At 34.8% G+C, this 26808-nt stretch overlaps 4 protein-coding genes across 4 annotated transcripts; all 4 read right to left on the bottom strand.

The window, feature by feature from the left end:
- Positions 1 to 1839: 1839 nt before the first annotated feature.
- On the bottom strand, positions 1840 to 15580 carry LOC145639717 (protein TIC 40, chloroplastic-like). Its single transcript, XM_081691041.1, has 12 exons — positions 15064 to 15580; positions 14864 to 14939; positions 12545 to 12878; positions 12099 to 12202; positions 11965 to 12016; positions 11513 to 11597; positions 10857 to 10897; positions 4826 to 4871; positions 3937 to 4031; positions 3011 to 3114; positions 2895 to 2942; positions 1840 to 2315 (listed from the first exon to the last, which is right to left on the bottom strand). Exons 1-12 carry the CDS (start codon positions 15384 to 15386, stop codon positions 2256 to 2258), a joined length of 1368 nt encoding a protein of 455 aa, XP_081547167.1. The 5' UTR covers positions 15387 to 15580; the 3' UTR covers positions 1840 to 2255.
- Positions 15581 to 16783: 1203 nt separating this feature from the next.
- Positions 16784 to 17922, bottom strand: LOC145640720 (DNA-directed RNA polymerases II and IV subunit 5A-like). Its single transcript, XM_081691949.1, has 4 exons — positions 17722 to 17922; positions 17288 to 17473; positions 17048 to 17161; positions 16784 to 16909 (listed from the first exon to the last, which is right to left on the bottom strand). Exons 1-4 carry the CDS (start codon positions 17920 to 17922, stop codon positions 16784 to 16786), a joined length of 627 nt encoding a protein of 208 aa, XP_081548075.1.
- Positions 17923 to 20073: 2151 nt separating this feature from the next.
- Positions 20074 to 22497, bottom strand: LOC145639719 (beta-amyrin 6-beta-monooxygenase-like). The gene is made up of 3 exons (XM_081691042.1): positions 21294 to 22497; positions 20807 to 20994; positions 20074 to 20683 (listed from the first exon to the last, which is right to left on the bottom strand). Exons 1-3 carry the CDS (start codon positions 22246 to 22248, stop codon positions 20384 to 20386), a joined length of 1443 nt encoding a protein of 480 aa, XP_081547168.1. The 5' UTR covers positions 22249 to 22497; the 3' UTR covers positions 20074 to 20383.
- Positions 22498 to 23388: 891 nt separating this feature from the next.
- Positions 23389 to 25353, bottom strand: LOC145639720 (beta-amyrin 6-beta-monooxygenase-like). The gene is made up of 3 exons (XM_081691043.1): positions 24253 to 25353; positions 23963 to 24150; positions 23389 to 23868 (listed from the first exon to the last, which is right to left on the bottom strand). The coding sequence occupies exons 1-3, from the start codon at positions 25211 to 25213 to the stop codon at positions 23572 to 23574; spliced, it is 1446 nt and encodes a 481-aa protein (XP_081547169.1). The 5' UTR covers positions 25214 to 25353; the 3' UTR covers positions 23389 to 23571.
- Between the last annotated feature and the right edge of the window lie 1455 nt (positions 25354 to 26808).

The raw sequence follows: 26808 nt of genomic DNA on the forward strand, positions 1-26808 counted from the left end.
ATTATATTTAAATTTATGCTCTTAAACGAAAAGAAATCCGATATTTAATTTCAAAGTATCTCAATCGGATTTACTCACAGTAATATATGGATCTAAGTTAGTTGGATTAAAATCTTGTTACATCATATGAACACGTTACATGGGTCCATCACAATGAAATGTCTCACTATACACGTTCACATTCTTGTTGTCTTATAGGCTAGAGGTAATGGTTGTAATTAAGCTCCTTTATATGAATGATGTTGGCAAATTAATAGGGTAGGAGCCACATCACCTTTCATTTAAGATTCATTGATTTGTCTTTCTCTATCTTATTTGTTTATAGATTTGAGTCAAAATTTGTCATTCTGGTAGTGATCATTTATGCTTTAAAGTAAAGCCATGCATTATATAGTGATGTCTTATTTACTTCGAGTCTATTTCACCTTATTTTTACTTATTTAACAAAATTAAATTAATTAGGATTTATTAGTTCAGATAAGTTAAGCTCGGGAATAATAAGTTCTTATAAGTTTAATAAGGGTTAATTAGGGCCACCCGAGTTCAATTTACAACTAAAACAAGTTCAATGATGGTCTACTCTGTAAAAAGCACAAAAAGATAAGAAGAGTAAAAAAAATTAAGTAAATAAAACACACCCTAAATCTTTTAGTCAGACTGTATGGCTAAAAGATATGATTATAAGTCGATAACCTTTTTGGATTCACTATTTTAATTTTAATATTGGTTTAACTTACAAGTTACAATTTTAAACATGTCAAACATTAAGCAAATATATTAGTTCTTGATATAACTTCATACATAAAATTTCAATTCTCTTCCACAATATCTTCTCTCTGATTGTGTTTCAATTTTCATGGATGTTCAAAGAGCAAAGCTTAGACCTTGTTATCTAGCTATAGCTAACCAATCAATAAAGAAAAAAGTAACACGTAATAATATTCACATGACATAAAATCACATCAAATTAATACAATCAACATCAAAACTTAGCTGGGAAATACAAATAATACAGTGAATAGTATACCGCCAAAAATCTATACCATATATTTGTGATCGAATCTTTTTAGCTTTTGGGACCAATAACTATTCAAATAATTATAATTCCTCTAATTTACTTTAATTATTTTTTTACTTTATGGACCGCCATTAAATATAGTAACAATGAAATCTCATAAGTCTCCACTTTTGGTTAGAGTTGCGTAAGGGTATAAATTAACCTAAGTATTTGGTAGAATCTAACATACACTTTCATTAATCTAGAAGATTAATATCATATTCTAATCCCTCTACTTTTGACTATTCCATTTTTTATTTATTTATTTATTTTTTTTTATCAAGAACCAACTTATAACGAGTAACCAATATTGAACAACTCAACAAAGTGACTTAACCAAAGGAAAATGGAAGTTTGGGACCAATATGCTAAGCTAATCTTGGATTTGTGCTTGAGCACTTGTCATTAATGGTCTCAAAGTGCTCCCACTAACAATAGGAGTCAGTCAAAAAGCTCGGTTAAACACACACACACACAAAACGTCTACTACATCGCCTTTCAAAAAAAGGGGGGGAAGATGATGAATAGGCTGAGAGCAGGTAAAATAAACGCAATAAGCCAGTTCATTGTAAACGAAGTTCTGGTCATAGCTCGAGGATCCTGGCACAACTTCAAGAAGCACCATCAAGAATGAAACATAATAGTGTCAAACCCGCAAACTGGGCAAGGCAGATGCGGCTGTGCATCCCTCTGCCTTGTTATTAAAATGCATGTAGTCGTCACTAAAATGGTTCCTTCTGTATGCTCCAGGTTTTTTTTTGGCTTATAAAGATCAAACACAATGGCATTTAACCTCTCGCTGCTCATAATACTGAAATAATACCAGAAACCTAACTGTTTGTAGTGACTTTCACTACCATCATGCAGGAATATTCTATACAATTTTCAGTAATAATACTTATTGCTAATATTGGACTTTTGCACTAATAACATCACTCCATAATGCAGAATTATAATATCATTCAACTACATATTCATAAATCATAACCCAAAGACATAAAACACTACCTCATAAATTTACCAAAAATTTGCACAGGGCTGGTCTAGTCCTCGATCAACAAATCCATAGATATTTGACATCGGGTCACATTGTTGATCACATATCAAGGACTTTCGTACTGTGGTTTTCGCCCAAGTATGCAGAACTAGCAATCTATCTTCCAACAGCTAAAGAGTACAAACTTCCGTGCATAACCTATCAGAATGGACCTGCTGTCCCTGGGAAGAGCTGTTGTATTTTGTTGAAGACATCCATTACCTAACATAAATTTTACCAATATACATCATAAATTTACCTCAGAATTCAGCAACCTAAATTTATTGGCTACTTGTCTAGTTATAGAAGTGGATTTAACTTAATATACAACATGCAATCTAAACAGGTTTTACTATAAAATTTTCAATTAATCTTAACATTCAGGGAATCGGGGGTCAAAAACTGGAAGCAGTCTACTATTCTGGAATGATATGGAAACTGGAATTTGTCAAAACTAGTTAGGTGAAGGAATAATTTAATTGCTTGAAATTTTAATCTGCTGTGTTAAACTCTAGCTTTGTAGGCCGTATCTTAAGGTTCAAAATTTGCATCGACATTTGGCTTTGTTGTATATGTAATGAAACCTGTGTGCACTAATTTGCCTTCCCTTTGCAAAGCTGTAGGGCTACCTTAGGATACTACTTTGGGTTACAAAATACTACGTAGGTGATTAAAACTATCCCAAGTTTCAGAATAGGTTATAAATATTAAATAGTGATTATGCTCTAAAGATCATAAGACATCAATAGCAAGCTAAAAATCCACAAAATGTATATTACTCCCTAAATTAGCTACTATTACCTCCTTATCGTTTTGATAATTGACGATATTCATGGGATTCTGGGAAACCTGCAATAGCAACAGGAGTCAGACGAGTTCACTAGAGAAAGAATGACTGTAAAATGAGAAGAACGTACATCCATTATGGCTTGTTGAACTCGGGGGTTCTGGAATGCCATGGCAACATCAGGATTAGCCATAATTTTTGAGATAACTTCTTCAGGTGTAAGGCCGATTTGGTCTATCAAAGATTACACAGAAAATTAGTCCATAAATAAAGATAGATGAAGAAGCTATAAAGGTAATCATACTTTATCAATCACACGATTTCAATAATTTACAACAACGTTGTATCCAATTAAACCAGAGATGTATTTCGTTACATGGGGTCCATGACAACTTTACAGGTACCTGTACACAAAATTGTAAATTATCACAGTACATCACTACATCTAATGACTCTGATGATCCGACAAAGGGATGTTAATTTGTCCAGGAAGACAACTAACTTAATGGTAAGCCACGCCATCTGTCACATCAAAGAAGAATCCTCTTCAAATCAACCTAATACTTTCTTTTTGTCCAACCATCATCAATTATTATGTTTTTCAAACATAAAACTAATTCAGAAGTCATATGAGATTTCTACGAGGACTCGTGATCAACAGCATAATGCAGCATGCTTTAAAAAAAGGCATAAATGGGGGGATCCTGTGTTCTACTTCAGAAGCGACTGCATGTATCCTACATGCATGAAAGGGGCTTAAGGACCTTAGACCGGATAAAGTGGATAAAGGTTATGTTGAAGGAACAATGTTTAGGTTAAATTTTTTGAATTACTTCCTAGTTCAAGTTATTGATGTATAATATTTGCATGATGGTAAAGTGAGCAAAGCCTCTCATATTCACCCCCCATATGGAAAATGGGGGCAATCTTAGTGGGATGGAGAGAGTACTATATAAAAGATATGCTAATGGAAAAATCATCCTCATTCAAAAAAATGGAAAGGAAACTGTCGGCAATACAATGTCACACTTAAAAATTAAAGTTATAGAAACTCACCAAACTGTTGCTTAACTTCTGGACTATTCAAATCAAAATTTTTTAGATTATCAACCATGCGGTTGTCCCATTCTGGGGTTCCTCCCATGTTGTCCCTGGGATAAAAGCATAACGATCAGCATCTAATTCTTGAAACAAGATTAAATCTCTAAAAGGGAAAAGGAAGGAAGACAACCACTAACGTGGCATAACTACACCAGGGACAAATAAATCAAGCAAGATTACACGACAGATCTATAGTGGTAATAGCCTACTAGAACAGCAACTCAAACGATATGCCACAAGCCCACGACAATAACTCAAAAAAGTAGTTTAAATACATTTGTATATAATGGCTGAAATTTTTTGTTTACAAGATTCATTGCTTAAAAAAAAAGAGAATTTCTGAATAATATTAAAGGCTAAACTATACATCAAAATTTCAGTTGCAGATACTCCGTTTATCAACACCAATGAGTACAAAGAGCTTCAGAATCAAAACGTAAACATAGGTGCGTTGGGAAACTGAAAACTTTTAACAAATGGCTGATATGATAATGGAAAAAGAGATAACCAGATGCAATTTGGGGGTAGAAACACATTATACATTGCACCTGAAGCCTAATTGTACAGCACTTCACAAGAATTCAACATATAGATGCACCTCATAATTTGGGATTATAACAGACCTTCCAATAGATCTTTAATGTCCACTTTGGTGAAGTAAAGTTTTACAGAGTACAATAGTACATCCAGTGGTCATGCAAAACATATGTTATACAGTACATATAAATTTAGAAAATGGCATAACATAGAAAAAGAGCAAAGCCATACATTCTTGTGATCAGTTTAAAAAACTTAGGATAAAATCATATAGAGCAAACATGGACAGCTTAATAGTGAAACTCACAGCATTTCTTGCAGCTGTTGACGGTATACTGGATTTTGTAGCATCCCTGCAATAGAGTTAAGTTAGCATTTACTGTAACTTTTTGCAGAATTACCAACAAGGAGAGTATATAGGAGAAGATCACCATATGCTCACACTGTCCCAAAATAAACTTCCATTAATGGTAGAGCTGTCAAAAGTTGACCCGACCCGATATACCGACTCAAACCCGATTATTAACCGACCCATCTGAACCCGAAAAAATGGTAACCCAAACCCGACCTGACCGGACCTAAAACCAACCCTAGACCCGAGTTGACCCGAGTATGTGAGACCCGAACCCGAACATAAACTAACTTAGAGATGACCCAAACCCATTTTAACCCGTCAAAATCTGAATTTAACCTGACTTGTTACTAATCTAACCTGAATTTAACCCGACCCGTTCCTAACCCGACCCGAATTTAACCCAACCTGTTACAAACCCGACCCGAAATCAACCCGACTTGTTATTGACCTTTCCCAAATTCAACCCGACTTGTTATTGACCTGACCTGAATTTTACAAGACCTATTACTAACCCGACCAAAAAATTCAACACGATCTGTTACTAACCCGACTCGAAATCAACACGACTTATTATTGACCCGACCTAAATTTAACCCAAATTGTTCCTGACCTGATTTGAAATTACCTTAAATGCAATTTAAACAACCTTATTATTGTTGATAAAAGCATTTTGTCTAGGGAGACCAAGTCGGTCAAGGACAGCAAAAGAAAGGAGCATCATCCTCAAATTTAAGAATAAAATATAGTATATATTTGTTGTATGGTAAAAGGAGATAATTATCTTCCTAAATTATAGACTATAGTTCACTAGTATATTGCCATATATATTATTGTCAAAGGAAATAATTAGCTTTGATAAAAATAATAATTATCTAATTATACTTAGTTGAACCCGAACATGACCTCACTTGAAAATGACCCGACCTAATTGTAACCTGCAAACTTGAATCCGAGAATAACATGACTTGAAAATGACCCAACCTGATTATAACCCGCAAATTATTGACTTGCACCGAACCCGACTTGAACCCGAGAATGACTCGATTTGAAAATCACCCGACCTGATTATAATTCGCAAATTATTAACTTGAACCGAACCCGACTCAAACCCAAGAATGACCCGACCTGACTATAACTTGCAAATTTGACTTAAACCGAAACTGACTCGAACCCGACTCGAACCTAAGCATTACCTTAACTCGTTCTAACCCGTGAAAATACGAATTAAACCCGACCTATTGTTCACCTGTTATTAACCCGACCCAAACCCGATAAGAAGTATAACCCAACGTGTCCCGACTAAAGCATGACCCAAACCAAACCCGACCCGTATAGGTTATGGAATTAATCCGAATTGACCCAACCAGAGTTGACCCGACCCACACTTACCGACCCAAACCCGACCCGTTTACCTGAATTGAAAGCTCAACCCGAAACTTCCACAATTTCTCAAAAAGCGTGGATATTAGTCTTCAATTTTGGAATTTTTTGACTTTTTTTTCACCCGGAAATAAAAATTGTCGAAATGTTTACTATGGTCCCTAATACCCTAAAGGGGGTCCAATTGGCTAGGTGAAACCATCCAATTTGCCTTTAAACGATCAATTTACCGATTTACAACTTGCACCAATTTCATCAACTCAAGCCTACCAAGTTAATTTATGACAACATATAATGATCATATATGGTTCCAAACGGCATTATATGACCCCGAAATGTATCCCCTAAAATCTCAACGCTATTCGACACCGGGCCCCGAAATATTCGAAATTTCTCAAAAAGTGTGGATATTAGCCTTCAATATTAGAATTTATTGACTTTTTTCGCTCGGATATAAATATTGCCGAAATGTTTACCAAGGTTCCTAAATACCCTCCGGGAGTCCAATTGGGTGGGTGAAACCATCCAATTTGTCTTTAAACGACCAATTTACCGGTTTATAATTTGCACCGATTTCATTAATTCAAGCCTACCACGAACATTTATTACAACAAATAATGATCATATATGGTTCCAAATGACATTATATGACCCCGGGATGTTTTCTCAAGAATTTTAAAACTTTTCGACACGAGCCCCAAAGACCAAAAAAAATCTCAAAAAACGTGGATATACCTCAATTAATGAATTTTTTTACTTTTTTTGGCCCGGAAATAAAAATCGCCGAAATGTTTTCCATGGACTCTCATACCCTCCGGGAGTCCAACTGGGTGGGTGAAACCATCCAATTTCCCTTTAAACGGTCAGTTTACCGGTTTACGACTAACACCGATTTCATGAACTCAAGTCTACCACAAACATTTATGACAACATGTAATGATCATATATGATTCCAAACGGCATTATATCACCTCGAGATGTATCTCCTATAATCTAGAGACTTTTCGGCACCAGGCCCCGAAACCTCCAAAATTTTTAAAAGTGTGAATATTAACCTTCAATTTTGGAATTTTTTTACTTTTTTTCGCCCGAAAATAAAGATTTCCGAAATGTTTACCATGGTCCCCAATTTCCTCCGGGAGTCCAACTGGGTGGGTGAAACCATCCAATTTTCCTTTAAACGACCAATTTACCGGTTTACAACTTACACCGATTTCATTAACTCAAGCCTACCACAAACATTTATGACAACAAATAATGATCATATATGGTTCCAAACGGCATTATATGACCCCGAGATATATCCACTAGAATTTCAAGACTTTTCGACATCGGGCCTCGAAAGCCTTCAATTTTGTAATATTTTGACTTTTTTCGCCCGGAAATAAAAATTGTCAAAATGTTTACCATGGTCCCTTATACCCTCAGGGAATCCAATTGGGTGGGTGGAATCTTCCAATTTGCCTTTAGACGACTAATTTACCGAATTACAACTTAAACCGATTTCATTAATTCAAGCCTACCACGAACATTTATGATAACATGAAATGATCATATATGGTTCTAAACGGCATTATATGACCCCGAGATTTATCCCCTAAAATCTCAAGCCTTTTCAACACCGGGTCCCGAAACTTCAAAAATTTGTCAAAAAGCGTGGATATTAGCCTTTAATTTTGGAATTTTTAGACTTTTTTCCGCCTGGAAATAAAAATTGACGAAATGTTTACCATAGTTCCTAATACCCTCCGGGAGTCCAATTGAGTGGGTGGAATCATCCAATTTGCCTTTAAACGGCCAATTTACTGGTTTACAACTTGTACTGATTTCATTAACTCAAGCCTACCACAAACACTTATGACTACAAATAATTATCATATATAGGCCCAAACGACATTATATTACCGCGAGATGTATTCCCTAGAATTTCTAAACTTTTAGACACGGGGCCCCGAAGACTCTAAAATTTCTCAAAAAACGTGGATATTAGCTTTTAATTTTTTAATTTATGGACTTTTTTTTCGTCCGGAAATAAAAATTGCCGAAATGTTTACCATGGTTCCAAATACCCTCCGGGAGTCCAATTGAGTAGGTGGAACCAACCAATTTGCCTTTAAACGGCCACATTACCGATTTACATCTTGCACCGATTTCATTAATTCAAGCCTACCACGAACATTTATGACAACATATAATGATTATATATAGTTCCAAACAACATTATATGACCCTGAGATGTATCCCCTAAAATCTCGAGTGTTTTCGTCAACGGGCCTCGAAACTTCCAAAATTTCTCAAAAAGACTTCAATTTGGGAATTTTTAGAATTTTTTTCGCCCAAAAATAAAAATTGACGAAATGTTTACCATGATCCCTGATACCTTCGAGAGTCCAATTGGGTGGGTGGAACCTTCCAATTTGCCTTTAAACGACCAATTTACTGGTTTACAACTTGCACCGATTTCATTAACTCAAGCCTACCACTAACATTTATGACAACAAAAAATGATCATATATTATTCCAAACGGCATTATATGACCCCGAGACATATCCCCTACAATTTAAAGACTTTTCGACACCGGGCCTCAAAGAGTCCAAAAATTCTCAAAAAGCAAGGATATAGCCTTCAATTTATGAATTTTTTGATTTTTTTTTACCCAGAAAAAAAAATTACCGAAATGTTTACCATGGATTCTAATGCCCTCTGGGAGTCCATTTGGGTGGGTGGAACCATCCAATTTACCATTAAGCGGCCAATTTACCGGTTTACAACATGTAATGATCATATATGGTTCCCAACGGCATTATATGACCCTAAGATGTATCCCCTATAATCTAAAGGCTTTTCGACACCAAGCCTGAAACCTCCGAAATTTCTCAAAAAGTGTGGATATTAGCCTTTAATTTTGGAATATTTTGACTTTTTTTCGCTCAGAAATAAAAATTACAGAATTGTTTACTATGGTCCCTAATATTCTCCGGGAGTCCAATTGGGTAGATGGAACCATCCAATTTGCCTTTAAACGGCCAATTTATCAATATACAACTTGCACCGATTTCATCGATTTCATTAACTCAAGCCTACGAACATTTTTGACAAGATATATTGATTATATATGATTCCAAACGGCATTATATGACCCCGAGATGTATCCCTTAAATTTTCGAGGCTTTTGGACACCGGGCCTCGAAATCTCCAAAATTTCTCAAAAAGCGTGGATATTAGCCTTTAATTTTGGAATTTATCGACTTTTTTTTGCTCGGAAATAAAAATTGCCGAAATATTTATCATGGTCACTAATACCGTCCGGAGTCCAATTGGGTTGGTGGAACCATCCAATTTGCCTTTAAACGACCAATTTATCGGTTTACAACTTGCACAGATTTCATTAACTCAAGCATACTTAGAACCAATAAACAATCTCAAATCTCAAAGGATTAACCTATGGCAGCAATGGGTCAATCTAATAGGGAAAGAGGAGTAATAATTATGCCTAGTCAGTTTCCCAAGAACCAATAAACAATCTCAAATCTCAAAGGAAGCAAGAGGGTAGCTTATTTAGGTTGATCAATAACCTCTTAAGGTATTAAGGATGACCACCATTGACTAATCCTGGTATACCGAGAAAGGCCCAAAGTCATTATCAAAGGATCAACAATCAAGCAAAGCCAAGACAAGCCACATAAGTAGAAAAGTTTAACACTTGTAATACTATAGAGGAATAGGTTGATATTGGTCAAATTCACCTATGAAAAATCCAATTTGAAGATTATACCACGCCTAGGAAAATCTTCTGAGAGCAACTATAAATCTTAAGATTGACCAATGGTGCTCATGAAATATATTCAAGATTTCCATGATAAATCTAGGCAAAATTGTATCCAAGGATCCAAACTACTAATCAAGCTTCCAATGTCATTCAAGGTTATTTGGTTTATCAAACCAAGACATTGAATTTGGAAATCAACCTTGGACTATAGTCACATTTTCTCAAAAAAAGGGGGAAGCCTCACCGAATTGATAATAATATTTGAGCGAACAAAGAAATCCATAATCAAAATTCTAGAAGCACCTCTTCCAATTAAGGCATTCATATTGAAAACATATCCCATCGACTTACTTTCTATCTTCTGCATATCTATCACATGTAACTGATGTGCATACTGTTTGTCAAATTTGCTACCGTCAATTACCTCAAAGAACCTTAATTCAGCTCCCTATTGTCAAGGATTTGATTGTTATAAGTATTTATGGCCTACCTAACTCTAAAGGTTGTAACTGATCCAAAACCAAATTGCACCAAGTATTACATAACCCGATTTTGATTTGACCCAGCTCTGAAATAATTGTATGACTTATATTGTTTGATTTATCATGATAAGCTATTTGACTAACATATCACTCAAATATGACCCAGGTCGACCTATTTGCCACCAGTATTTTTGAGTGATAGTCATGCACAGTTGCTCATGATTATGCATGTCTTGCTGGAATGCTGAAGATTCCTGCTCTTAAAAGCATTAATTTTAATGAATGAAATCTAACAAAAAACCATATGTTAAGAATTAAAGTAGGCAAGAGGAGGCGAATCAGAAGGCTTACACTTAAAGGTAGCTGGATCCCTCATCTCTGCAGGCAAATGTCTGCAACAAAAATGTAAAAATAATTTTAAATATTACCGTTGTTCATTTCTAGATTGTAGCATATCAAATTTAAACTTCATTGCTTATAAAATGAAAGCCCAAGTTAGATCAGGCAGCACATTCATGCCATACCACACTCAAATGACAAGGGAAAGAAAGGAGTCCACTCAACTCTACAGATACTCCAATATTATCATTGAGAATTTCTCTCTTAGTTCCAAATTGTTTACAAGATTTGGAATTTGTAGTAGAAATCATTAAATTTAAAAGCAATGCCTTGATAACTTCTTTATACGCAAAATGGACAACAAAGTCAACTTCTTATCAATTACAGTTACTAACAGATTTGTTAGCAAAGCTTCTTGTCAAAGTGAGTTGGAAGCTAGCAGTGCTGAGCTGTTAAGCAATATTAAGAAGGTGATATGGAAGAATAAAGTTAAGGATTAGAGAGAGATATATGCTCCTCTTGTATTTCCTAATATAATATTTGTATCTAAGTTACAAGTGGGTGTGTGGGTCGTTGCGAGAGAGAGAGACTAACAGCAGTTTTAAGTTTAAGGCCATAAAGATTGTTAAACCAATACACTATAAGATCACAATGGAAAGAGACATTACGGAAAAACCATCTTCTGCACAGTTGGATCCTCCATCATTTTCTCCAAAGTGTCCACAGATAGCAAAGAACCATTTTTTCCTGGGGCTGGGAGGCCAATAAAAAAAAAAATTACAAAAGTCATTTCATGATTTAATGAAGGGAAAAAAACATAAAAAAAAAAATCACGCTCAGCTAGCAAATACATACAACAGAAGTAAGCTTACAAGGTTGACTGTTCATCTATTTCATCAAACTACTCATTTCATCAAACTAGTACATATTAACACAATGCACAAGTATACAGTCTATACACCTAATAAAACAAAGCTCCAGCAGAATCAATTTTCTCATTTATTTTCCCAAGAGTGAGCATGGCAGCCACATTGTCAACAGCAACATTCTCTACTAGAATTATTCTCTATTGGTCAATTAACTTGGGTATGAAAAATATGTATATCTTCTGAGGACTTACGTGTAGATTGGGCCTGCTCCGAAGTATTTGAAGGAGCTCCATTTTGTACTACCTGTATATAATGAAGTTAGACGTACCAAATCCACATTTTAAATACTGTGCCAAACATATTGCTGATCCACAATAATCACTACCTCGGTAAAATTTGCATTCTCAGATGATGTTGCCGAAGATGAATTACTATAGTTCTCAAATGCAGTGTTTTGAAAAGTTTCTTCAGGAGAGACATCTACAAACGCTGCATATAAAAAGGATTCCACCCAATGAAAATGAAACAACTGTCATTCATAAGCATTAAGATAAAATGGTGTGTACTGAAGAAGCACTTTTTCAGCATACTAAAGATGTTACATCACATTAGCAGCTTGTAAAAACCAAGTAGCAGCTTGCAAAGATGACATCATGATGCCAGCAGAATAACACAGCCAGGTTTTCAAAAATCCATTAAATCACGAGAGAAAACCCAGAAAGTTTTTTTTAAAAATAGAATAAAATAAGAGCGCAGCTTTTATAAAAAAAATTTGCATTGAAATTCATAAAAGTCAGGTCAGGAACCACTAATTGAAGCAAGTAACAATACCAGATCTTTTTCCTTCAGTCTTAGTTTCAGTTTCAGTTTCATTTTCAACAACTGCAGGCACTGAAGGTTCTGTTTTAGTAGCAGAAACATCAACTGACACAGTGGCTTCAGAAGCAGCAGGAGAAGAAAAGGTAGCCTGGCTGGGTGCAGAAGAAGCATTCAGATCTATTGTAGATGGTCGTTGGTAAGAAAAACCAGAAGTACTAGAGCCTGCTGTAGGTGGAGGTGGGAATGGGAAAGGTGAGCCAGTAGAAAAAGCCGCATTACTAAATTGATTGTCTTTTGAGCCCATCTGATTCATCATAGTCTTGACAGCTACTTGCATTGCTTTTTTCTGACAGAATCAGAAGTTCAGTTCCAAAAAAAAAAAAAAAAAAACCCCAACAACAACAACAAAAAGGTTTGCGAGCAATAGAAACATGAAGCTATAATTTCCATCATCCAGGACAACATAAGCATAGAAATAGTAAAAAAAAATGAGACAGGTCAATTGATCCATAGGCAACAGCAATAAACATAGTATCATGAAATAATCAGGATACTAAACCTCTGCATCAATGATTTTTATAAGCCAGACATATACACACAACTGCAATGCTAAATGCCAAGTAATAAGGCAGAATTTTTGGTGAGTGGTGACAGCACTTTGCAGGGCCCAAAAAATCCGCAGAACAACATCAGTTATCAATTAAAAGGTCTTGTAAACGACAAAGTTTAAATGTATTAGGCATCAACAACTAGTGACAATCCAATATAGATCCTACATGTAAGCTTGGTTTTAAAAAGCGCGCCTCGCTCCCAGGCTCTGGGAAACGGGCTTTAGCTAGGTGAGGCTCAGTCAGCTACGGAAGGCACGCGCCTCGTGCACCTCAAAGCGCCTTTGGTAAGGTGCGCCTTTGCGCCTCAAGGAAAATAACTAAGATTTAAGTAATACATTGAAGAATGGACATTTTTTCAAATTCAGACTACCTTAGCTTTACATATATCATTATTTAATTTATTATAAATCTTTTCAAATGGTATTAAGTACAATCAATGTAAAAAAATATTTTGAAATAAATATATAAATACATGCGCCTTGCATACAAAAGGTGCGCGCCTTTGCCTTGCGCCTCGCGTCTAGGCTGCAAGGACCATTTGCGCTTTGGTGCGCCTTGCGCCTTTTAAAACTAAGCATGTGAGAGGTTATGAAGATAAAGTATTCTCAAAAAAAAAATATGTAGTTAAAGGTAAAAAGAGCTACAAGTTTAAGTTATGCAATTTAATTCTTAAGCAATACCAAAAATGAAAGAGAGAAACAGAAAATAAACACTAGAATAAATAACAAACTAATAATGCATATTTAACAGTTAACACACCTAAGAGAAAGGGGAGAACCTAGGATTTCAGGACAGTAGGACAATATATAGATGTGAATGGTGGAAGAGGATCTTAAATTATGACTGCCACAGATCAAACATATGGTTCCAGGAGCCAAGTCCATCTTACAATTTACTAGATTTATTACATTTGCAAATAGCAAATCCTAATTGCATACCCCCTATGAGTGTGGTAGTAACTAGTAAGCACACCATATGCATCTATGACTGTTGAAATACGAATATAACCATATCTAATGGGTGCAAATCAGCTGTAATAAGAAGAAAGATGCATTTCCAAATTTTGTCCACAATTTCGTCCTAAACCTCATGTCCTCGTTTATAATTTTGATATGTATTACGAAGACATGCATCAAGTACCATTGTTGAAACTTAAAATCCACATGTATCTAAACATTTTATCATTAGCTTTCTCAAGACCAATCTTTTCTCTCAAATCTCAATAGAGCACTCCATTAATTGTTCAATAGAATAAATGGCTCATTGAGTTGGCATGAAAGCATATAAGGCCTTTATTTCCTCTCCTCAATCTCTTCTTTGTCACTCTTCCAGCTTGCTTATAATCATGATTTCGAATTTGTTATAGCATTAACTGTCTTCTCCACAACTCCAAAAATCTTAAGTAATAAACACCAGCCACCAGCTCAAACGCAGATTGTAGTAGATGCCATAACAAGTCATAGAGAATATAATAAGACTATTCAAAGAGAGAATTGTGCTATGTGAAAGTTCACTAAATAGGTGTGGCAATTCCAAGAAGCATGATAAGATGTTAATGTATAGCGTGGATTTGAGAACTCGAAATAAATTGCATGATTGCAAACTCAATCACTTTCATCCTACAATTTATGCTCCCAGTTCAAAAAACCCTACAATTTATACAAATAATTGACACACATACAATTCAATTAGCCAATTCCTAAAACCAAACAAAACTTACCTGCGTCCATGAAGAAACAAAGGAGAAAATGGCAGAGATGCCAACACCAACTCCAATCCAAAACAAAGGTGACCCACTACAAACCCACATAAACACAAGTTAGAATTAAATAATTTGAAGCTAAATTCAATCCCTAAAAATAAAAATAACAGCAAAAAATGCATTAAAAACCCAAAAATAAGAAAAATCAGAGAATTTACAACTGAGAAGAGGAAGGTGGAGGATAAGTTTGTGGATTAACACCAACAGAAGTAGTTGTCTCTTGAGAAGTTGCAGAAGTACTTGCAAATAATTCAGCCCCATTATCTTTCTTCTCATTCTTAGAAGATTTTCTCCTAGAATTTGGGGTGGAGAAAGCAAATAAGATTGTTTTTGATCTGGGTTTTGAAACTAAGAGAAACCCACTTGGTTTAGGGGGTAAAAGAGGGAGCCCAAAACACTGTTTTGTTGAAAGGGTTCTATAATTTGGGGAATAGCTTAATCCCATTACAGGGTTTGATGAAACTAGGGCTAAATTTTCCATCTTTTTTGGATTCAGATGATAAGAATTCCCAGAATTGAAGATGGGAGTTATTGAAAATGGTGGTTAATTGTGAATTGGAGGATGAAGATGCTAAAAAGTTGCGAGTTTTAGCTGAGTGAGCGGAGAGAGAGAGAGAGTGTTGCCGTATTGGCTTCTGTGGGACAGAAAATCAATTGGGAAGAAGAGTTCACAAACAATGGGTTTAAGTGAAGATGGTCTCGTTATCTCTATTTTCTTGGGCTGTGAAGATGCCCAGTTCTCCCACACCAAGGGCTTGGACTTTGTTTCTCCAATAATCGTATTCGAGTTGATTATGGATCGTCGATCCCTTGATGGAAATTCATTTTGTCGTTTATCATTGTGATTAAATTTTATATAGAGTAATAATGATATAAATATTAATAACTACGTATTTACGATGTGACTATGTTTAAATACTTGATAAAGAATATTAAATTAGTAATCTATATTGAGTACGAATACAATTTTTTCAAAAATATTGTGACTTGTAAGCAATTGTATTTATACAATCGGAGAGTCAAAATCTTGCACATAATATAGATGTTAATGGTCAAATAAGTGAATGACTCTTTAAATCGCAAAAGTAAAATAAGAAGATTATTTATAAGAGAAAGTATTAGTATAGAGTAGCAATGTAGCATGATACTTTCACCCCTATAATGCACCATGGCTTTCTATTCATCATTCTGTATTATCCTCCAACTCTGGGCTATCTCCACATTCGGTGTACGCCACCACCTCCATGACAACAGCCTAAAATCGCTACCAAGTATCCTTCCTCCGAGCTTCTAGGGGTCATGGAGTGGAAGGTGTTTTGGTCACATCAAGCATTCAAGCTTCAATGAGGCTTGATATTGTCCATTGGCAATACTCTCAACCCTTCTAGTATTCCTGTTGTACATTGAGATTTCTTGGATATTTGGATATGACTATTGTTGATCGATCTTAACATTCACTGGTTCGAACATCTACCAAACTGAGGAAGTTTTTCCCAAGGAAGCACTAAGAAGTGTATGTGTATGTGGTATTGATTTGTGAATTGTAAGCAACAATAATCAAAATTGTAAGGCCGGTGTCGATATGCATTTGGAGACGGCTAGCACTTGTAAAACAATGCAAGATCATAGTGTAATTTAAATTTATCCCAAGCACTTTGCAATTCAGTGTGATTGTTTACTAATGTTTGTCAATCATATCAGCACCCTTAGGCCATAACACATTTGGGTTCAACACTAAAACTCAGTTTCTGATGCATATAGCAGCCACTAGATTAGCAGTCATCATCTACTGATCTACATACCAAGTCTTTTTCCATCAAGTAACAAATTTCAGGAAGAACCCAGGGGGCAAAATTCAGATATATCAGCTAGCGTACATCAGCTAACATATCGATATGTAACATATGTACCAGCATTATCACTAGGTCGTATGATCTTCACAACTTGCCCACGTTGAAGGCCGTAATATCTTGCAACAGCGTCAGTGACTGGCATGCTCGGTAGCTGAAAACAGGAAGTCAGAAAGCATAAAAGAGATCAACTAGACAGTAAAGACTAACATGAGCAATACATTTATATAAATGCGAATACAGGACATTTTCTACAAACATGGATGAGCTGATCATGCATTAAGTTACTGACCTGAGTTTCCTTAACATGATACTTCTCAAGCACTTCCTTCTTTTCCTCATCTGTAAGCACCTGATGCACTGGAACAAGATCGTGCTCGGTAACATTATACATCAGTTCAGAATCCTGCATCACAAATTTTACTGGGTCAAATTGACAGCAGTAAATTCTGCACACATGAATCCTAGTAATTTTCAGCCCTATAATTCAACAATTATGTAATCTTCAAAAAGAGGGTATGTTATCACTCACCAGGAAGACCTCTAACCTTATACTTGGCAATTGAACAGCCTTCTTTGCTGCAGTTGTCAAACCATGTTCAGTCACCAAGATTGCCTTGTATATTTTCTCAGATTGCATTCTCTCAATGCATTTCCTGAGTGGGACTATACCTATGATGTCCTTGGATGGCTCCGGAATCAGAAAGAAAACCACAATCTGTAGCACGACAATTTGACTAGTTAAACGTTGTGTTACTCAGACTCTTCATTTCATCTCAATTACCTATGCCAAATCTGTAACACTCCAATAAAGTTATAAACAGAACGTGCATATACATTTATCGTACAAAGGCCAACTATAACACTTAGCTTCGACATGTACCAAAGTATGACATGAGTATATACAAGAATATGGTAATAACATCCAGGAAATTAATGAACAACTTGAATGGTTTAATTAATTACCTGATCAGAAGTATCATATCGCTTATTCTTAATCATGAAAAGGTTGTCTCGGGTCATGTTGTCACCAAAATGCTCAATAAACTGTTGTTTGGTCATGTTAATTTCGTCATCTGTTACTAAATAGCCTCGATCATTCAACATTTGCATTAAAGTTTTCCGAACTTTGTGGAGTTTCGTAATTTCTTCATCAGAGGAAGACATTTCCTACCAAGAATGTCCACAAAAAATAAAGCAGGTTATAATATAAATTCGCGGTCACTTTTGTACTAAACACCAATTAGTTTATGGCCGACCTATAACAGCACAAAATTGGAAATTTGTCACGTAGAATCTAGATATATAGCTAATTAATCACACTAGCACGTCAATAGTTCAAAATTCAAGTCGATACAAATGATATTTAATGAACCCTAAACGAAATAACGAGGACCCTTTAGATAGATATATTGTACATATTGGATTGTAATTTTGTAACATATGTACGAATTACTATTATATTCTACTAGTAGCAAAATAATAGATTTTTTTTAGAGATCGTAAAAGAAGAGTTTGGCATGAACATACATTTTACAATTATGTACTAGCAACTAGCAAGCAGAGTCATAATAAATGTGAACTTTGAATATAACACAATAGTTAATTACAAAATTTTACTACAATCAACCATAAATGAAACAACATTGATATGAAAGAAAATGAGTAATCAAAATAATAGGGGTATTAATTTCAAAACAAAAACAATAAAAAAAACATAACAAAGATACATAAAGATCGGAGCTTTATGCTTTAGCATAAAAAGATTGCATGGGTTTTAAGATTGAGCTCAAGAAATTAAATTAGTACTGAATTATGAATAAATAAAAATAAAAATTGAGAATTTTTCTTACAATGGGTCAGGAATTCAGGTGGCGGCAGCGAGTGGAGAAGGCAGTGCAGGAGAGAGATTAGTAATGCAATATCCCAACAAATCCAAGCTCGTACCCTATCAATGTACCAGCTACTTGTACCATTTTTAACATTCCCTTTGTATGATTGCCACATGCATCTTTAATTTCTAACACGCCAATTTTATAAAAACAGTACAAACCATTACGCCACATGTTACCTCATTTAACCCTTTTCAACATATAAATTATAAAAAGACAGTGCTACTAACTATGATTTATATGAATTCATCGTTATGTATTTGTCAATGTATAAATTATAAAAAAGACAATACTGCTAAATCATAATCTATACATCATTACTACGTGCATACTTTGCTTTTGTCATTTTTTTTTTTTACACGGTAAGACACAGGGGGTGGTGCCCCTCCTGTCACAAGAAGGGTGGGGTGAGGCTTGAACCCAGATCACTATTGGGGGAGATGGAGGGACAAACCGTCCCTCAACTCAATGATCCTCTGCTTTTGTCATTACGTTGTTTTAGCGTCATATGGCATATTTCCTCTAAAATTAATTGGGTTGACTCAGTGCATAATTTAACCTAATAAGGTACAATAACTCAGCCTCACCAAATGAAGGACTTGCTCCTTATTCCATTTTCATCATCTTTCATATGTGTTGTAAGTGAGAATAAATATATAGAGTCGCCTGTTTGAAAAAAAAAAAAAAAAAGAGTAAATAATGCTATTTTTTACCAATTAATACTAATATACAATTATTGGATAGAAAAAATAAAATAAAATGCCTGTTATGACAATATAATTTTCAGATCAGAGCACCACAACCTTGGGTGAATCGAAGTCAACCTGAACAAGGAGGAGGAGAGTTTGGTCCACAAACAAGGATTAAGAGCTTCCATACTAAAACCAATTGGCAATAGTAGGAGTAACCCCTCTACCTTATAAAGTGGAACCACCTCTACTCTTTCTCCAATGTGGAACACTCACAAGTGGGCTACAATGGGTTTCAACAAAATACAACTCTCCCTCTTAGTGAAAATACTTTTTGATAACTTACGAACGTGAAAAAGACATAAAATTTGACTCAAAATGCTATACAAATTCATAAGTAAGCATATGGTTTCGATCTTATAATATTTTTTTTTTCGATCTTATATATGTAAATGGATGTCCGGTGTAAACCATAAATTTAAATTTGATGACACCATTAATTAATAAATTGGTGATGTCTACAACCAACCTTGGCAATTATAAAGCATTGAACAATTTCGGTCCACTATTAGTATGGAGTGTAAATCCTTGACAAAATAACTTATAATTTGTCATCAATCAAAAGCTTATCCTGATGTTTGATGTCCAAGAATATGTTTTATATTCTATTAATTATAATTTCTTTCAATAATATTGTGAGTAACAACTGCATTAGAGAGTCAAAATTTAACACATAATTTAGATGTTAACGGTCAAATCATGCATTAGGTTGTGAAAGTAAAACAAGAAGATTAGTAGTATAGAACAGATCATCATGCTATCTCTACATCATGGCCTATAATAATACATCATGGCCTTCTATTCATCATGATATCTCCACATTTGGTGTACGCCACCACCACCATAACAATGGCCTAAAAATTGATGCACTTCACACACTACCAATTACGGAGTAATGAAATAAACAACTATCCAACTTATAAAATTTCAAGAATTTCCACTTCCCCTCATTTTATATTGTCGACCAAACAAGATCTAGAAGTATTTTTAAGTTACATGAGGCTGAATATGGATTCGAAGACCTTCAACCGGGTATGGATTTGGGTTATAAATCACCTTTTCATTTGGATTAATTTTGTGGAGTTTGAATTTAGTCACCACATTGTGCAGAAATACGAGTATTTCAATTCTTGTGTATTCTTTCCCTGTACACATTCTAGGCCCTGCTCCAAATGGTACAAATGCAAAGGGTGGCACTTTGTTGCTTTCAAACCTTGTCGGGTCGAATTTTTCTGGATCCGGAAATATTTTCGGGTCCATATTTGTTGAATGGTTATTCCAATGTACCTAATTCACACAAGAGTATAAGAATAGACTACCGAGTAATAATTATGAAACTTGTAAATGTAATTATTACGTGCTTCATTCACATCTAGATTATTGATAAATGAATGGTTCGTGGTTTCGTACCTTCCATCCCTTAGGAATGTTAAAACCAGCATAAGTGACATCAGTGATGGTCTCTCTAAAACTTCCTTGGGCGGGTGGTTCAAGTCTCATTGTTTCACATACTGCATTCCATGAATACTTCATTTTTTGTACATCCTTCCATGTCAGTAGTTCCCCTGCCTCTTTTGATCGCGCAATCTCCAATTGCTCTAACAATCAATCCACATATATATATACACATATGCATATTACTTCAAATCACAAGATAGTCGTATTAGCAAGTTCAGTAAATATGAAAAGACGCTTAATTAAACTTGACTTCAATTTTGAGTAGTACATTAAAGTATATAATCGAGTTTAGTCCTTATTACTATTTGCAACATATATGGACACACTGTTTTTTAGGTCAAATGTTGACTCAACTAGACTTGGATGAACGCGATCGAGTCAAATGACTTGTTTTTGCTACAAAAAAAAAGGATAAAGATGACTTAGATCAAGAAAATACCTTGTAAAACCTTGTCATAAACATGAGGATATTTAGCAAGGTTGTCTATCACAAAAGTGATAGTGTTGCTTGTAGTAAAAAAGCTAGCGAACAAGAGAGAAATAATCCTTCCAGCAACAACCGTCTCATCAATCATCACCCCATTCTCTTGAGAAGCCATAAGCACCCTAGTCAACAAGTCGAAACCACCGTGATCTTTCCGAGATAACTCGATTTTCCTCTGTCTAATCTCATCAACAAGCTTACTTCGAAGCTCAGCTTCCCTCTTTCGAGCTTTGTAGTAAAGGGTGCCAGGAAAATTAATAGGCATCGCCACGGTCCCCTCGTTCAACACGTAAAAAGGTTCCGAAATACCCTTTACTTGTTCACTCTTATGGTAATCAAGAAACAAGCAACAAGAAAGAGCAAAAGTAAACTCCTTTGCAAGTAAGTGAACTTTTACTTCATTAAAAGGAACCCAAAAAGATTGTAAATGTTGTTGTGCCTTAGAATCCATAATAGGCACAAGATATTGCATCGAATCGACCTTAAGAAACTTGTGTAATTCCTCTGTTACTAACCTAGACGAAGATGAATTCGTGTCGATGTTTGTCACTGAAAGAATAGCTGCAACCGAAGGAGGCAACCAAAATTTGAACAGATTTGTTTCATTTGAGAAGATGAATTTGTTAGCAGAAGGACCGCATAAAACAGCAACTTTTTCCCCTATGATCGAGGTCTTGAATATATCTGGGGAATACTTCATCATTCGATCCCATACGAATTTTTGGTTGTTTGAGACATATTCTAAGGTTTCTCCTATTATTGGCCACCCATTTTTGCCTGGAGGAATGTTATACAAAGATGAACAACTGATTTTTGTTTTGAAAACAGAGAAATATAAAATAATTATGCTGATAATAAGTATTAGAAAGGTTGTATAATAATTAAGCACATACACAAATATGGATTCCATATTTTTTGTTCTAAAGCTCAAATAATTTTGAGATTTTTTTAGAGATACATATAGAAAAATATGTGATAATAAGAATTATGAAATGGGTGGAGAAGAAATAAATCAAGAAATTGTGGGAATGGTGTATATACTAATTTAATATTGGCATTATTGGGTTGAGTCTAATCTTTTGAATTGGATCACTATTGGGAACAATTTTTTTTCATGGTAATGATATGGGTTAGGCCTCTATGACCCAAGCCCTTGAGACGTCTTTAAGCCCAACTCAAAACTACAGTAGATGGCAACAAGCGAGATCCAAACCTTGTAAGAAAATGTCAATCTATGTTTGATGTCTATTTAAAATACCTAAAATGTTCCTTACTTTTTTATGTATTTTTTTTATTTGGTGGTCTATATGATTCTGAAATTAAGAAATATGATTCGGGTGCATTCAAATCTAATATAATCAATAACTAAGCAATTTACTACTCCATCAATTTCTTATTGTTCTTCCTACTTCACTACCTTGAGAGATGATAAGGAAAAATTAATCATTTTCCACTTATTTGATGAATAGGAAAAAATGGCGGCGTAAACTAAATTCTATATTAATCTTGAATTAAAGAAGAAAAAAAACCCAATTAAGACTTATGCAACTAATCCATTTGCCATCCATGCTATTGTTAAAAATTTCAAATATAAATATTATAGCTAAAATAGCAAGAGTAATGGAGTATTATAAACAGAGTATTGATTTACTACTACATTGTTACTTTGTTAGCATCAGGCGTATTCAAGAAAGTTGTATCGATGAAATGAATTTATTACTAGGGGTCATTAACATGAGATATGGTCCCTGTAATTTTTTTCTTCAATAGACGAGGAAGAGGAGACCGAAATAACTTGGTTGGAAAACGTTAGGATTATAAGGGATGGAGGAGGAAGATTTACATCAATGACTATACAAAATAATCAAATTTGGTTCATTTAGCCGACCCCACTTATGAGATTAAGGCTTCGATTGATTTATTGTTCATTTAACTATGTAATTCGAGTAATTAGTACTTATTTAGTTACTTGATTCGCAAAGTTGGTCACCGAGCTCAGGTCATTGGTGGTAGGTGTAGATATTGTAGTTTGGTACATAACATGTAGTCATATATGAAATACTTCCTTTGATCCATTTCACTAAATAAATTTCAATACAATTTGATTAACTTAAACGTGCAAAATCCGAATTACTAACAGGACATGGTTGTGGTACACATACAGGATATAATTACAACTTACAAGTAAAAGGAACAAATATATGTTACGTTTATATATATCATACATGTAAAATTATGAATGAGGCTGAAGGTAAACATGGAGGCCTTCTGTAGGAACTGGATCTGGGTTATAGAAAATCTTTTCATTAGGATTCACCATCTTAAATCTGAATTTAGTCACCAAATTATGAAGAAAAACGAGCGTCTCCATTCGAGCATATTCTTTACCGGTACACATCCGAGGTCCTCCCCCAAATGGTACAAATGTGAAAGGTGGAGGTCCGCTCCCTTCAAATCTTGAAGGATCAAAGTTTTCAGGATCAGGAAAGTACTTGGGATTCATATTTGTAGAATATGCACTCCAATGTACCTATATATATATATATACATAAACAAACAATCATCGACGAAATTATTAATTTAAGTTATGTTATACAGAGTAATAATTAACAAAATCAATGTACCTTCCATCCTTTAGGGATGTTAAACCCTGAATAAGTGAAATCAGTTATGACTTCCTTATAACCGCCTGTGGCCGGGGGTCTAAGTCTCATGGTTTCACAAATTACATTCCAAGAGTACTTCATTTTTTGAACATCTGCCCAAGTGAGGAGATCTCCTGCTCCTTTTGTTTTTTTGATCTCCATTTGTTCTGTTACATATATAGTACCACAACAAATGAGTAATGACACATAAAATTAAAGCACGGTACAATAACAACGAACCAGCTTTGCTACATAAAATGTGTAAGTACCTTGTAATACTTTTTCATAAATGTCAGGGTGTTTGGAGAGGAAGTAGACCACAAAGGCAATGGTAGTACTTGTAGTGTAAAAACTAGCAAAAATAAACCCAACAATAACACGAGCAACGTCCTCCTTTCTTACAGAAGTTCCGTGCTCATCAGTAGCCATAAGAAACTGGCCTAACAAATCGCGGTCATAAACAACCTGGTCCTGCTGCTGCTGCTGCTGCTCAACATCAGAGAGTTGGATTTTCCTCTGCTCCATGATCTCGAAAAGTTTCTCCTGGACAAGTGCTGATTTTTTAAGAGCTTTGTAGTAAGGCATCCCAGGAAAGTTAAGAGGGGTTGAAAAGATCCCTTCAATGAACTCGAAGAAGGGGTCACGAAGTTGCTTAATTAATTCAGGACTTGGGTTAGAAAACTCCACAAAAATCCTGCAAGAGAGCTCGAAAGTGAACTCTTTTGCTAAGGGATGAACCTTGACTTGATCAAAAGGCAACCAAAGTTCATCCAAATGTTGTTTAACCATAGAGTCCATTGTACCAACATATTGTTGGATACAATCTAGCTTCAAAAATTTATGGGATACTTGATCTGCTAGTTTGTAAGAGAGGGAATTTGGGTCAGCATTTTGTTGAGCAAGAGCTTTGGAGATGGAGCGAGGAAGCCAAGATCTAACCAACTTCAACTCATTGGAGAAGATGAATTTGTTCGATGTCGGGCCGCAGAAAATGGCCATTGTTTCACCAGCAAGTGAGGTCTGAAAGACATCAGGAGAATGGTCTCTCATCCGATCAACTACAAAATTCATTGGGCATGACACAAATGATGTAGTTTCTCCTATTAGAGGCCACCCCTTTTTGCCTCGTGGTTCAAGTTTTGAGGAGGTTTTCGAAATTATTTGGATGATTTGAGTGACTATCACTATGATAATTGTTATGCATAGTCCAACCATAAAGATTGAATCCATATTTTGATGGTTGCAAATGATCAAAGTTCTATGTTTTAGAGGATGGAACTTTTTTAGTTTTTGATTAAAGGCCACGATTTATCATTATTACTACATAAAAGATAAATAATACTCTTTCTGATCCGTTTTGAATTAATCGCAACATTAAGTTTAACTCATATTAAAAATAAAAATAAAAATAAAAATAAAGGGTGGGGACCAAAGTGATGATTTTATTGTATTAGTATATTCGTAGGGATATATATGAATATTTAATTGTGTTAGAGTACCAATTCAACCAAAAACTTAAGCTAATAATAGTGAGAGATAAGTAATACTTGTAGAATAATATAGTGGACTCTTACCAAATAATAAAATATTGTAATTAATTAGAAACGATAAAGAAGAAATTGTTGCAATTAATATGAAATTGACGTAGTAGTCAGCAATTATAATATCTGCAACTACATACAATACAATTAGGCATTCCTAGTTTCCTATCCATGTATTGTTTATATATTCCGTATATGGTAAAATTCTGATTGTCTTTAATAATTAAATTATATAAGTAAAAAAATTGTGCACAATCTCTCTTTTTTTTTTTTTTTTTTTTTTTTTTTAAGGAATCGTGCACAATCTTGTTAGATTTACTTAAAACATTATTTTCATAATGACAATTCTTTTTTAGAATTCATCATTAATTTAAGGGTAATGTTATATGTAGCCCTAAGGGCTATATATAAGCATTAAATATACTCTTGAAAATTGTATAAAATTAGGAATTCATGACAAAAACACGCGTAAATAAGTGTAATTAGTGTTTATATTTTGATGATTTTTTAACTTTTTACGATTTTCAAGTGTAAATTTAATGCTTATATGTAGCCCTTAGGGCTATGTATAACATTTTCCTTAATTTAAAACTAAAATTTTTAATGGAGTATCTTTCAAAAAAAAAAAAAAGGGTTTTTCTACATGGTACCCTCAAATTATTGCGTTTTCTATGTTGTGCCCTTCCAAATTCAAACTTCTACACGGTGCCCACAAGTTTTGTGTATTGTTTTATATATGCCCTCCATAAGCTGTTTTGTTAGCTGTAATTAACTTATGGTTAAGTTAACCACCCACCTTAGTTAATTACTACTTAAATTTAAATGACATAAAATACATAAATAAAACCCCATTCTGATCAAACCTCTCACACTCATTGATGATGTTCACAAATTTGACAGAAAGAATTGTAAAATAATCTAGGCAAAGAAAACCAAAATGACAGAGAAAGAATTGGCAGAAATTTGAATTTTCATTGATGATGTTCACACAAATCCACCTACAAAACAAACAAAGCTAATCATCCTTTAACTTACTACAATCAAAGCTAACTCATCCTTAATTCACTTTCACATAAAATAACCAGCAAAATAATGACGGATTGTTATTCACCCCTTCTTGAAATTGTGATTCGTAGAAGACACCTTCAATTTAGCATGTTTTGGTGTCTTGCAATTACATTTGAGTCGATTTGACATCGGAGAATGACGATACGGTGAATATTGGGGCTGAATTGGACGGTTTTACGGGAGAGAGATTTTTGGGTTTTAATGGGGAAGGTTGCG

Source organism: Chenopodium album, chromosome 7, assembly GCF_948465745.1.
Source record: "Chenopodium album chromosome 7, dcCheAlbu1.1, whole genome shotgun sequence".
In the NCBI taxonomy this organism is placed as follows: Eukaryota; Viridiplantae; Streptophyta; class Magnoliopsida; order Caryophyllales; family Amaranthaceae; genus Chenopodium; species Chenopodium album.

Coding starts and splice junctions, on each gene's coding strand:
- LOC145639717 (XM_081691041.1), bottom strand. CDS start 15,386: ATGGAAAATTTAGCCCTAGTTTCATCAAACCCTGTAATGGGATTAAGC. Junction 11,598..11,964: donor GGAGCAGGCCCAATCTACAC/GTAAGTCCTCAG, acceptor TTGGCCTCCCAG/CCCCAGGAAAAAATGGTTCT. Junction 10,898..11,512: donor GTGCAGAAGATGGTTTTTCC/GTAATGTCTCTT, acceptor TTTTTGTTGCAG/ACATTTGCCTGCAGAGATGA.
- LOC145640720 (XM_081691949.1), bottom strand. CDS start 17,922: ATGTCTTCCTCTGATGAAGAAATTACGAAACTCCACAAAGTTCGGAAA. Junction 17,474..17,721: donor GATATGATACTTCTGATCAG/GTAATTAATTAA, acceptor GTCGTGCTACAG/ATTGTGGTTTTCTTTCTGAT. Junction 16,910..17,047: donor ATCATGTTAAGGAAACTCAG/GTCAGTAACTTA, acceptor TCCTGTTTTCAG/CTACCGAGCATGCCAGTCAC.
- LOC145639719 (XM_081691042.1), bottom strand. CDS start 22,248: ATGGAATCCATATTTGTGTATGTGCTTAATTATTATACAACCTTTCTA. Junction 20,995..21,293: donor TTATGACAAGGTTTTACAAG/GTATTTTCTTGA, acceptor ATTGATTGTTAG/AGCAATTGGAGATTGCGCGA. Junction 20,684..20,806: donor ACATTCCTAAGGGATGGAAG/GTACGAAACCAC, acceptor TGTGTGAATTAG/GTACATTGGAATAACCATTC.
- LOC145639720 (XM_081691043.1), bottom strand. CDS start 25,213: ATGGATTCAATCTTTATGGTTGGACTATGCATAACAATTATCATAGTG. Junction 24,151..24,252: donor TTATGAAAAAGTATTACAAG/GTACTTACACAT, acceptor TATATGTAACAG/AACAAATGGAGATCAAAAAA. Junction 23,869..23,962: donor ACATCCCTAAAGGATGGAAG/GTACATTGATTT, acceptor ATATATATATAG/GTACATTGGAGTGCATATTC.